Source organism: Cricetulus griseus, chromosome 2 (assembly GCF_003668045.3).
Source record: "Cricetulus griseus strain 17A/GY chromosome 2, alternate assembly CriGri-PICRH-1.0, whole genome shotgun sequence".
In the NCBI taxonomy this organism is placed as follows: domain Eukaryota; kingdom Metazoa; phylum Chordata; class Mammalia; order Rodentia; family Cricetidae; genus Cricetulus; species Cricetulus griseus.
The window spans coordinates 433,156,653-433,168,996 of NC_048595.1; the positions used below are offsets into that span (position 1 = coordinate 433,156,653).

The following is a 12,344-nucleotide window of genomic DNA, read 5'->3' on the forward strand; positions in this document are numbered from 1 at the left end:
GGGACATAATCCAACACTTAGATTTTATCCTTTTTCTTCAGTTTGGTTTTAGATACAATGTGAAAGTCTTTATGTTGCTCTACATGATCTAAATATGGTAAATAGCTGAGCAGGAAGGGCATGCTAAATAATGAGATGTCTCGTGACTTGAGTATAGAAATTAGTATGCATGGTATATGACAGTAAGAGGGGCTTAAGGCAGATTTGCTCCTGTGGTATAGACCTGATCTTTTCTCCAAGGTTCCCAAGTAAGAAACCTCACTTAATCACAGTTCACTTAGGTAATTTGCTTTTCATGCATTATTTGGAAATTTTAATGTGATTTTTTGGAATACACACAGGTTTAAATGATTAAGAAATGAATTATGCTTCTGAAATATTTGGGTATTTTGATTTGAACTTTACTCTGAGCTTTCAACAGCAATTTGCAAGTTAAAATATTGTTATCAACTAGATTTTAGTTCAGAAATCTTGTACTTACATGACCTTTAAGAAGATTGTAGATAAAAATGTATTAATGATACAGCCACATTTACACAGAGAAACTAGAGTTGTTACAAAATATTTTTTATTAGATTTTGAAGGTGGAATATTTTTAGTGAAAATAAATAAATATCATCAGTCATGTTTTATAAATTATAAATTTTATAAAGTCAGAGTAAATTATTATTATTATTATTATTATTATTATTATTATTATTATTATTATTTTGCAATGCCAGAAGTCAAACACTAAACCTTACATATTCTACCACAGAGATACACAGTCTTTTAGAAGTGATATAGAACATACCTATCATAATGATATACACATCTATGTAATGTATACATCTACAGTCTTACTCTGAATAAACTATTCCGCCCACAAACTAGACTCTCCTGCTAGTTTACATGATTTATCAATTTCAAACTCAAATTTCAATGGTGGGCCTGCATACACATAGGTATGATCATGATTCATAATCCTGAAGACTGGATAGTATTCCATTTGCTGAGAACTTAGAAGCAAGCTAAAATTCTTAAGTTTGGGATGGGATTTCTGAGTGGTCAGTGCTTGAGAGTTTTATACAGTAAGCTCTATTGACCTGAAATGGATTTTGCTTTTAAGAACCCATTCACAGAGGTTTCACCAAAGCAAAATTTAAGCTGTAAAGTTGATTTCCTTAGCATCAAAGGCAAATGAGCACAGTTAGATCAACTCACTTCCTCCACCTGGAGTTGTTAGTAATGGGTTGCTATCGCAGGGATGGGTGTCTTCTGAAAGCAGGGGTGGTGTGCATATCTTTTCCATTTTCCAGTAACCTATGGTAGTGCAAGATGAGATTAAGGCCTGGATGCATGTTCTGGTTAATACAAGCTTATGGAACCACAAATTGTTAATGAATGAGACATCATAATCATTTGGAAACAAGAAGTTGACCTCACTGTACATAACATGAATATGCCAGTGAAATCATAGAATTAAAATATTAAAGTACAGCATAATGAGAGACATCCATAAAAGTGAAAGCTATTCAATAAAACATAAATTTAATGAATTTATGTGAAGTTAGATCTCAGAATGTTGATGCCCAGGTTCCTAGCCCCTTTACCAGGCCCTCTTACCCTTGCGTTTGAGGTATTCTGCGATGAGTGCAGCTATATGGATGTAACACATAGCAGCCTATAACAAAGACAGAAAACAGAGATTCCAATGACGGATTTAACTCTTTATGAAACTAGTGTTTTCCCAAGGGGAGTCAGTGTGCTCTCTCAGAATATGTCATGTAAACCGGCTTTTTGGAGCCCGCTTCCTATGGTGGGATACCTTGCTCAGCCTTGATGCAGAGGAGGGGCTTGGTCCTGCCTCAACTTGCTATGCCAGACTTTGTTTACTCCTCAAGGAAGGCCTTACCCCCTCTGAGGAGTGGATTAGGGGCTGGGAAGGGAGGGAGGTGGGCAGGGCAGGAGAACCGGGGTTGGTATGTAAAATGAAAAAAAGTTTAAATAAAAAATAAGTCATATAGACTAACCCCTTTTTTAATGAAAGAAGGGAAAATATCAATCAGGTGGACCCTTTCAAAGTTCATCATCACTAAATGAACAGTTGAGGATATTTTTGTTTGTTTTTCTTGCTACAGATTTGACATTGAACACATTTGTTCTCCTAAGCAATTTTTCCACAAAATAATCTCCCCTCCTTTATTAGTGTGCAGTCATAACACATTACTATTTTAAAGCTATATATCTCTTTTCTAAAATCTATAGGCTCTAATATCTGAAGAAAAACTGGAAATAAAAAAGCACTAGCCTTCTAAATTTTAGCGCCTCTAATTCAGGCTTTAATTTCTGATGCTTTTAGAATGGTTTCTTTATAGCTTGCACCTGGCCATATTATGTAAACTAATATAACAGATAGATTCTCCTCAAAGTGATTATATGGGTTGTATTTTATTTTCTTGCAGATGCTTTGATCTTTGCTGGATACATTAACTCTTGACCTGAAGAAGGCCCCAGGGTGTCAGAATTCTTCTTTTGAGGTTTTTATGAAGCAATCTTACCATTTTCAGATAAGTTAATGGGTACTGGAAATCTTCACCAAACTGGCCAAGCCAGGCTTCTGGTTTCTGTTCTAGAGTCCCTAATCACTAAATTAGCTTCAGGCTTTAGGCTCATTATGAATAAACTTATTACCCATTTCTACAAGGGTGTAGTTCTGGGGAAAGGCAGAACTTCCCTAGTGGTACCCAGAAGCCTCTGGATGCTATGAATCGCTGTGCTTAAGTCTATCCAGCATTACACCTGGCACAGAAAAGTCAAGTATTTACCACCTTCACATGCAGATTCTCTTCTCCATGGCTGGTTCAGATAAACTTGGATGAACTTACCATAGCAGCCACCTTCCCTGTGCCACTCCAATTTCAGGGAACAAGTTTGAAAACACAGAATATTAATTCTGATACAATTATTAATTTCTTGATACTTTTAACAACATTCTCTTTAGCTTCGGGTTGTAGACACCTATCTATTCCTGCATTGTATTTCAAACAATTGATATTGCCACCTCTATCTGTGGCCAGTATCTGATGCCCTCTACTTAGAATCAGGTGTTATTGAGCCCTACATGAAAGTTACTGCACTTGATATATAGATGTATATTACATACATTGGTGGGAATATGGCACTTTTTATATCTCATGTTCTACATAAAAAGCCACTAATTTGCACAAGGAGGGAGATGTTGAGGAAGAATGAATAAGCCTTTGCGCTCATCACCTCAGACAGGTCTCCATTTCTTGCATGGATCTTGGCCATGCTTTCCAGCCAGGTCCTCCTTAGCTCAGGGGTACTTGCATAGGAGTTTGCTAGGCTGTATTGGAGGTCCACCAGCATCTCAGGGTCCTTCTCATGCTCTTTCATCTGGGCTGTGGCCATCAAAACAGTCCTTATACGTTTAGTTAGATCTTTCACCTCTGCTGGGAAATTGCTGTTCTTTGGAAAAGAGAGAGCCTGGGTCATTATCTGGTTAGCATTCAATTATTAACGTCAATCTACACACTTTTAAAATATTTTGCTGTTTTATGTGTATGGGTGGTTAGTTTGCTTGCATTTGTGCATTGGTACATTTGTGCATCACAGGTTTGCCCGGTGCCCTCAGAGGCCAGAAGTAGGTGATGGATCCCTTGGATCTGGACTTATGGACAGTTGTGAGCTGCCATGTCGGTTTTGAGACTTGAACTCAGGTCCTCTGGCAGATCAGCCAATGCTCTTAACCACTGAGCTGTCTCTCCAGCCCTTCAACGTATACTCTTAATTATGACTTTGCACCACACACAGGTTCTTATGTTTTATGTATTGTTCATAAATGTGTGCATTCTATACATTGCAATTGTGGTTATATTCAAGTACTTGGTCATAAGATTTATGGTGAACTCTACTGTCTGATAGCCCAGCTATCAGCAATAGCAATAGCTTCTTGACTGCCCTTGAGAGTCTGTCCTCTCTGAGTCCAGTTCTTGTCATTTGAACACGTTTTGACTTCATTCCTCTTGATGGCATGTGGCACTGGACCGGTCAAGCATATTCCTTATATAATATATGTAGATCAAAGATATTCCTTTTTTTTTTAACTTGAATTGGTAGTGTTTGAAGAAGTGCTTTCCCATTCCTAACACAAGTATCCTTATACTTTCAGAGATAAATCCACAGAGACAGCCATAAATTAGGCAAATGCAGAAAAGCTGATGCAATAAATAGACAAAACAAGCAACAGGGGGAGGGGCTTTCAAATCACTCTCTTGATCTCTAGATCAAGGCACGCTTGAAGCTTTTTCTACCTCTAGCCTTCCCAAAGAGCTAAAAGAAAAAAGAGGGAAAGATCAATCTGCTTATGATGATTATGAGTAAATAATGATGCATCTGGCATACGTCCTTATATAACAGTCAAGCCCGGATCTTAGAAATTCCACCTAAAACATCCTGTACTGACAGCGCCAGGACTAATGATTATCCATCGACATAAACAAACAATACGAGCGATCAAAGTCATGATAAGCTAAGTACAGAATTCATAGACATCCCGTGACTTTGATGTCAAAGGAAAACTCCATCTCAGTTTATTTCTGATTCTTTAGAAACAAAGGGTCAGGAAACATCTCTTACTTTCATCTGTTTATCTCCATTGGCAAAATTGTTGGTAATTGCAAGGGAATGCTGAAACCTGGATCCTCCAATCCCCGCATCAGCTATTAACTGGCTCACTGCTTTGATGAGCTGGAAGATAAAAGAAAAAAGGACCCTCTAGAGTAGGGGTTCTCAACCTTCCTAATGCTGCAACCCTTTAATACAGTTGCTCAGGTTGTGGTGGCCCCAACCATAGCATTATTTTCATTGCAACTTCATAAATGCTATTTTGCTACTGTTATGAACCATAATGTAAATAGCTGATATGCAGGATGTCTGATATGAGACCCTTTTGAACAGGTTGTTCCATCCCCCTCCTCAAAGAGGTCACAACCCACATGTTGGGGAATAGTGTTCTAAAGCAAAATGAGAACTTACAATTTGTGTTTTTGTAGATTCATGTGGGGGAGATGAGGGCATGCTTTCATGGGTGCACATGTGTGCGTGTGGAGGCCAAAGGTCAGTTTTGAATTTGGATCCTCAGGTGTCCTCCATTGTGTTTTTGGAGGCAGGATCTCTCATGGATCTGGAGCTCACTAAGTAGGCTAGAATAGCTGATTATTGGGGTCTTCCAGTCTCTGTATCTTCAGTGGTGAGATTGCAAACACAGGCCATTGTACCTGGCTCTTTAACATAGGTTTCAGAGATTGAACTCAGGTCCCCTTGCTTACTAGGCATACACTCCACTCTCTAGCCTAGAAACAGCATTTTTAATGACATTGACTGGGTTAGATAAACATGTCACAAATTCTCCTAGAAGGTCAAACGAATGATATCTTTAAGCATACATTCTTCTGAAGACCACATGACCTAGGGACCTCATTATAATTGCAAATAACTCAAGGAGACATTCAAAAATTGTGTCATCTTGGGACACCTTGAAGAAAGACACGGCTGTCTTTGGAATTTGGTGAGATTTGGCCTCCTAGATTAACCGTGGTAGTCAGAGTTGTTATTTCCATGATATTCCAGTTCATGGGCAGAGAAAACAAAACTGTAAGTGGAGATGTAAACTGAAATCTGTTCATTTCTCCCCAGCCCTGCTCTCATACAAGCTATGACCAAAGGTATTGGGAGTCTTCAGGGTGGAGCCTGGAATCTGGGACCAGGATGCTTCAGTCACTGCTGAAACCCATGAGCCATTTTACCAGCAACATCAATGAAAAATGGTTAGGACTTACTTGTAAGTGAGACCGGACAATGGACTTCTGCTTGTTAAATTCAAAGTTCTTCCTCATGAAGAAGTACAGAAGCGCTGAGGCCTCCATCTGAGTCAACCGTGACCTGTGGTTACAGCATTTTAGGACTTCATAGCAGAAAGATCCACAGAGGTCAGCAGGCCCTTGAAAAAAGGCTGAAGGAAACTGGAGAGATGGAAGGAGGGAGTGAGCCATGGCCTTTCATGTTTCAAACCTGCAGACTAAAATACTATTTATAAATAAGCTTTCTCCACTGAGCCAAACTCCTGGAATCCAGTTGCAGAGAGGGAGGAGTGATGAGCAAAGGAATCAAGACCAGGCTGGAGAAACTCAAAGAAACAGCTGATCTGAACAAGGGGGAGCTCATGGACCCCATACTGATAGCTGGGAAACCAGCATAGGACCAACCCAGACCCCCTGATCGTGGGTGTTAGTTAGGAGGCCTGGGCAATCTATGGGGCCTCTGGTAGTGGATCAGTATTTATCCCTAGTGTACAAATGGACTTTGGGAGCCCATTCCACATAGAGGGATACTCTCTCAGCCTAGACACATGGGGGAGGGCCTAGGCCCTGCCCCAAATGATGTGACAGACTTTGGAGATTCCCCCATAGAAGGCCTTATCCTCCCTGGGGAGCAAAAAATGGGATGGGATAGGGGGTCTGTGGGGGGCAGGGGAGGAGGGGAGGGAGAGGGAACTGGGATTGACCTGTAAAATAAGATAGTTTCTAATTTAAATAAAAGAAAGAGAGGAGGAAAAAATAAGCTTTCTCCATTTGTGGTAGAGGACAGTATGTTTTTATTACTGAAGTCTGAGTTCAGTAAGCTCTTCTAATAATTCTAATAAGCTCTTGTAATAATTAGTCTCTGGCCTTAATATTCTATGTGTAATAACTAAGAACAATCCAAAATACATTAGATCTTTGAGATGTTCCATAATTTACTTTACACTGCTATATCAGATGCTGTTTAGTCAATAGTCATCTCCTACCTTAAACACCCTCCCCTGATAATGAGATTGATGACTGACTTATATACCATCCTATAGCCTTCATCTAGCAGCTGGTGAAAGTAGAAGCAGAGACCCACAACTAATCACTGAACTGAACTGGCATCCAGTTTCAGAGAAGAATGAGAGATGGGCAAAGGGGCCCAGACCAGGCTGGTGAAACCCACAGAAACAGCTGACCTGAAAAATGGGGAACTCTTGGTCCCCAAACTGATAGCTGGGATACCAGCATGGGACTGATCCAGACCCCAGGAATATGGGTTTCAGTGAGGACACCTCGGTAATCTACAGGACCTCCTGTAGTTCAGTACTTATCCCTAGCATAGGTGTGGACTTTGGGAGCCCAATCCACATACAGGGATACTCTCTGAGCCTAGACACATGGGGGTGGGCCTAGGCCCTATCCCAAAGGATATGATAGACTCTGATGACCTCCTATGGAAGGTCTCACCCTCCCTGGGGAGCAGAAAGGATATGTGATAGGTAGGGTATTAGTTGCGGGGGTGGTAGGGGAGGAGGGGAGGGAGTGGGAACTGGGATTGACATTTAAAACAATCTTGTTTCTACTTCAAATAAAAAAATAAAGGAAAAATTAAAAGAAAATAGCCATCTCCAAAGATGGCTGTTGTAGCTACCTTGGAATGGAAACTGTAACTTGATGATTTTTTTGTTTGTTTGTTTGGTTTTTCGAGACAGGGTTTCTCTGTGTAGTTTTGGAGCCTATCTTGGCACTCGATCTGTAGACCAGGCTGGCCTCAAATTCATAGAAATCTGCCTGCCTCCCATGTGCTGGGATTAAAGGCCTGTGCCACCACCTCCCAGCTGATGATTTTTTTTTTTAAACCAAACTTTGCATGTTAAAAACTCTGAGCAACCATATGTCTGGTAGCCAGAAAGTACCAACCCTTTTGGTATCCCACTTTCTTGGAGACAGCAAATGACTAGCAAGTGTCTAGTGAAACCAAAATAGCACAAAACAAACCTTCTGCCTTACACACTGGGAGATGCAAAGATTTTTAAGTGCTTATGGTCATCCTTAGCTGAGATTTCCCTGGAGCATCCTTACCTTGCATACGAACAGTCTCAAAGAAGCAAACACATGTTTCAGGGCTGTGGCTGACTGGTTGACTTGGAAAAACAGCATGTAAGTATCAAAGACCCTTTTCATGAGTGAGTTTTGACAGTCAGATTGTTGGAGCTGTCTCTGCAATTCAGAATAGATGTTATTGAGGGTAAGTGGAGGAATGACTGCTTTCCTTCAGAAACATTTATTATGCACCTGCCCTGTGTTGAGCATAATCCCAAGTGCTAGAAGAAACTGATGAGTGAGAAGACACAATTAACGCATGCTCTCAGTGAAGTTTACACAGCAGTGTCAAAACCAAACCAAACCAAACCAAACCCAGTTAAAACAAGAACTAGCGCAGGAAGATGTGATAGGAAGAGGTTAGGGGTGGATTACTTTGCTTAAGAGGGTCAGCAAAGATTCCCCCAATTGATGAACAGAGCTGAAGGAATGTGCCTGGAAGAGATCTGGGAGGATTGTCATGGAGTAAGAGTCTTGGGATGGAGGGAAGCTTGTGAGTTCTAGGCTGAGAAAGAAGAACTGAGTGGCTGGTGTACAGCTGGGGGTTGGGCCATGGGAGAGAGGATGTGGTGGCAGATAGGCATTGGGAAAGTCTCTCAGCTGTGTTTATTCAATGCACATGTCCATTAAGGTATACAGAATTAAAATGGGGTTGTGTTTTTCTCCCACCATGTTGGCATTTCACATGAAAGCAAGGTTTTCTTGGTGCAATGCTGCTAGAGGGAGAGGGAGAGGTTTTATTTAACAGATCTAACCTGTCCTAGTGCAGTCCTTAAAGCAGGATCATTTGGTTGAGTTATAAATGTTTTTATTAGCACTATACAACTGGTGTGAGAAACTATGTATTCAAAAAGTACAATTGCATAAATTTGACTTTGGTATACACCCATGAAATCATCATCACAGTGAAGAAAACAAAATATCCATCAGTTCCTAAGGTTTTAGCATATGTTTTTGGAATCCTATACTCCTTTCTTATCTCTGCATCTCCAATCAATCAATGTTGTGTTGTTTCTATTTGATAACACCAACAGCAAGGTAGTCCTCTTTGATTTGGCTTCTGAAGCTTCATGTGTGGTAGGGGTTTCTTCTTATTGTTGAGTAGTATTCTGTTGTGCTGCTAAAACATTTATCTACCTGTGGCTGCACACTTAGGACTGTTTCTGCTTTTTTGTTATTTAAAATAAAGATGTTACACATATTTGTGCCCAAAACTTTATATGGATAAGTGCTTCTATTCAAATGGTTGGTTACAAGATAGATATATGATTAGCGTTAAAAAATATTTTTGCTTTTATTTATGTATGTGTGTGTATGCGTGCGTACATGCGTGTGTGAACGCATGCATGTATTTGTGTGTGTGCCTTGTGTCTGAAAGTGTATGTATGTAGAAAGTGTATTAATGTATGTATGTATGTATGTATGTATGTATGTATGTATGCATGCATGTATGTATGCATGCGATTACCTGCAACTGAACTTGATTCTCAATGACTAAGCTATCTCTTTAGCTCCATAATTAGTGTTTAAAGAAACCACCATAATGTTTTCCCAAATTGTCTTTCCCACTTGGATTTTTACTATCAGTGAATGAGAATTATAGTTTCTCTAAGTATTTGTTAAAATGTGGCATGACTAGTCTTGTTAGCACTAGAAATTTCATCAAGTATACTATGATAACACTTCATCAAGAATATATATATATATACATTTACATATATATACATATATATATACATATATATATATATATATATATTAAAAGATGTTTGGCATTAACAATTTTTTCTTTCAAAAATCTAGTCATCAGTTAATACCTAGAACTGTTTGTCTTTTGTTTTTTTCTGTTAAAAAACACAGAGTCTCATTGTCTCTCAGTGCAGCATGCTTGACAGCACAGCAAGAGGTATTGGGAAGAAAGCTCCTATTGAAGTAGTGAAACACAGACACAAAGTGTGAGGATTAAGCTAGCATTAGTCAACTTGTGACAACGTCTGAGAATCTCATTTTAACATGATTCTCACTAATGTGTAAGTTGATTTAAGTCAGATTAACTGATTTTATAAAGCATCTTAAAAATATTTTTGACTTTTCATGGTTTTTCCTCCATCCGAGGTCATTATTTTGCAGAAAACACTGTGCTCATATTCACCTGGTGGACTTGAGTGAAGAGAGACAGAAGGTCTAGAATAGTGAGGCAAACCTCTGTGGCTATATTGGCCTCTGTGTCTACATGGTGGACAATGTCTATTTCATTGGAGTTGCCTACAAAACACAAAATAAAACAGTGCATAAACACATAAGCCAATTCTCTGTCCCCAGTAGAATATTTCCTTTACAGTATATACTGGTATTTTGATGAATAATTTATAAAAATCAAAGTGCCATTGTTTGATCATTTTCATTTATTTCCTCAATTAAAAAACAAAACAAAACAAAACACTAAATGAAGTCTTAGACCTGAGTGTTTTTCGCATACATCAGCTGTAGGTTTTCCATTGTTTTTAAAATTCTTTCCCTTTAATCCAGCCATCAGCACAATTATATTTCTTCTGTAATCAGCCTGTTTAAAGTTCCTGCTTTCGGGCTGATAGACTAACTGTTTGATCTCAGTGGACAGTCTACACAATCAGCCACCACAGAAAGGCACATAATGTATTTAGAGATTAAGGTAAAAATGATTTTAAACAAGTAATCATGGGCCACAGGCTCATCATAATCTCCACCCTTCACAACACCAGGTTCTATTTTTATCTATTGTCAAGCTGGACTGGGTGCATCTCTGGAGTCATGATGTCACGGTTACTGCTTTTGGGACCCAGACTTTTTTATACTCTTCCACTAGATTCAACAGTAATTACTTGGTTGAGAGAGAGCCCTGTAAACCTCATGACACCAAAAGTACCTGGACAAGCTACCCTCAGCCCATTGCACTGAGTTTTGTTTGTCTCTTTTCTTCCCTGTGAGGGCATTGCTTTTTATTTATTTGTTTGTTTATTTATTAAGCTACTCCCTGGTGATTCTTTCTTTTAAGAAATATTTCCAGGCCTATGGCAGACTTCAGAAGAGTGGCTTCACTGTTAGGACAACATTCTTCTCATCTCATGCACAAGGCATTTCCTGTCCTATACACATGCAAAGAGAACAACTGGTAACCATCTTACTCCCATTGCCTCTGGTCTACTTACTGTTCATGGTGTTGTCCAACATCTGTAAAAGTTTGGGGTTGGAAAGTGCATTTTTGCCTCGAATTATAGGTAAAGTTTGAGATCTGTGCTGTTTATGTCCTTCGTGACCGGAAGTGGTATGCATCCTGGAACAGTGATGGAAAATGTGGTTGAAGCTGTCCACTAATGCTGTATTCAATATTCATTCAAATAGTGTGGATTGAGACAAATATAGAAAACATCTGCAAAGAAGCTTTTCACTGGTAATATCGACCACAAGCAACACAATGAAAGAGACTTTTAAATACATTTGAAGAAATTCATTTAATCACTAATAATAAATAGTAAGAAAGATATATAATATGACGATACCACAGTGGATGTCTATTTAGTATAGTTTGATTTTCTTCTTCTTTATTACCAAAAACCTTGTTATATAGAATCAATTGTCTAAAACTCTTGTCTGACCTTGTTACTGACTTCATTGTATGCTCAGACAACCATAAGGTCATACAATTTTTAGGGAGACGAGACCTCAATCTGTTATCTGGCCTCATCATTGCTTTTAAACAAATAAATGAAGTCATGTCCATTTTATAAGTGAAGAGGTAGCTACAGATGTGTTAACCTTACCAAAACAAACAAACAAAACAAAAAACAAAAACTAAAAAGACATTCAAAATAAAACTGTAACTCATTATTACTTCATGGATTTACAAGGATTTGAAAATGTTGAGTTAACTACTGGCTAGGCAGGAAGGGAATTAAAAATATATGTACTCATGGTCCTTCCCTTTCTTTTCTCTTCTTTCTTTCTCCTTTCTTTCTTTCTTTCTTTCTTTCTTTCTTTCTTTCTTTCTTTCTTTCTTTCTTTCTTTCTTGAAGCAAAGTACAAAATCTGGGCTGAAATAGCCATTTCTCTTGTCTGGTTTTGCACATGGGAAATCCCATGCATTATGATTTATTTGGGCCATGCCCCTTGTGGTGTTGGTGTGGGATCAGTGTCAGGAAAAGAGCCTTTGAAGGTCTTCTAGTTGCTCATCTGAGATGGCAATGACAATGGGACTTCAGTGTGTCTTTCAGTGCTCTGTAGCAGTCCACCTGGAGAAACCAGCCAGTGTGTTTGTGGAGTTAGGAATGCTTCCTGTTTGCCACATTGTCATTTCTGCAAAGAGTAGCCAGGCCATGGGATATTTGCTGTTATGTAAATTACCCATAAACA

General features: G+C 39.0%; 1 protein-coding gene across 3 annotated transcripts in view; it reads right to left on the minus strand.

The window, feature by feature from the left end:
• Dock10 (dedicator of cytokinesis 10) overlaps window positions 1-12,344 on the minus strand; it is a 245,931-nt gene that overhangs the window by 25,538 nt on the left and 208,049 nt on the right. For all 3 annotated transcript variants that reach the window (XM_027397356.2, XM_027397359.2, XM_027397357.2), the window contains exons 40-47: window positions 11,144-11,268; window positions 10,108-10,220; window positions 7,935-8,072; window positions 5,844-6,026; window positions 4,642-4,752; window positions 3,256-3,471; window positions 1,606-1,663; window positions 1,204-1,302 (exon numbers count right to left, since the gene is read on the minus strand). In XM_027397356.2, the coding sequence (XP_027253157.1) occupies window positions 1,204-1,302; window positions 1,606-1,663; window positions 3,256-3,471; window positions 4,642-4,752; window positions 5,844-6,026; window positions 7,935-8,072; window positions 10,108-10,220; window positions 11,144-11,268 (1,043 nt within the window). The remainder of the gene's footprint in view (window positions 1-1,203; window positions 1,303-1,605; window positions 1,664-3,255; window positions 3,472-4,641; window positions 4,753-5,843; window positions 6,027-7,934; window positions 8,073-10,107; window positions 10,221-11,143; window positions 11,269-12,344) is intronic.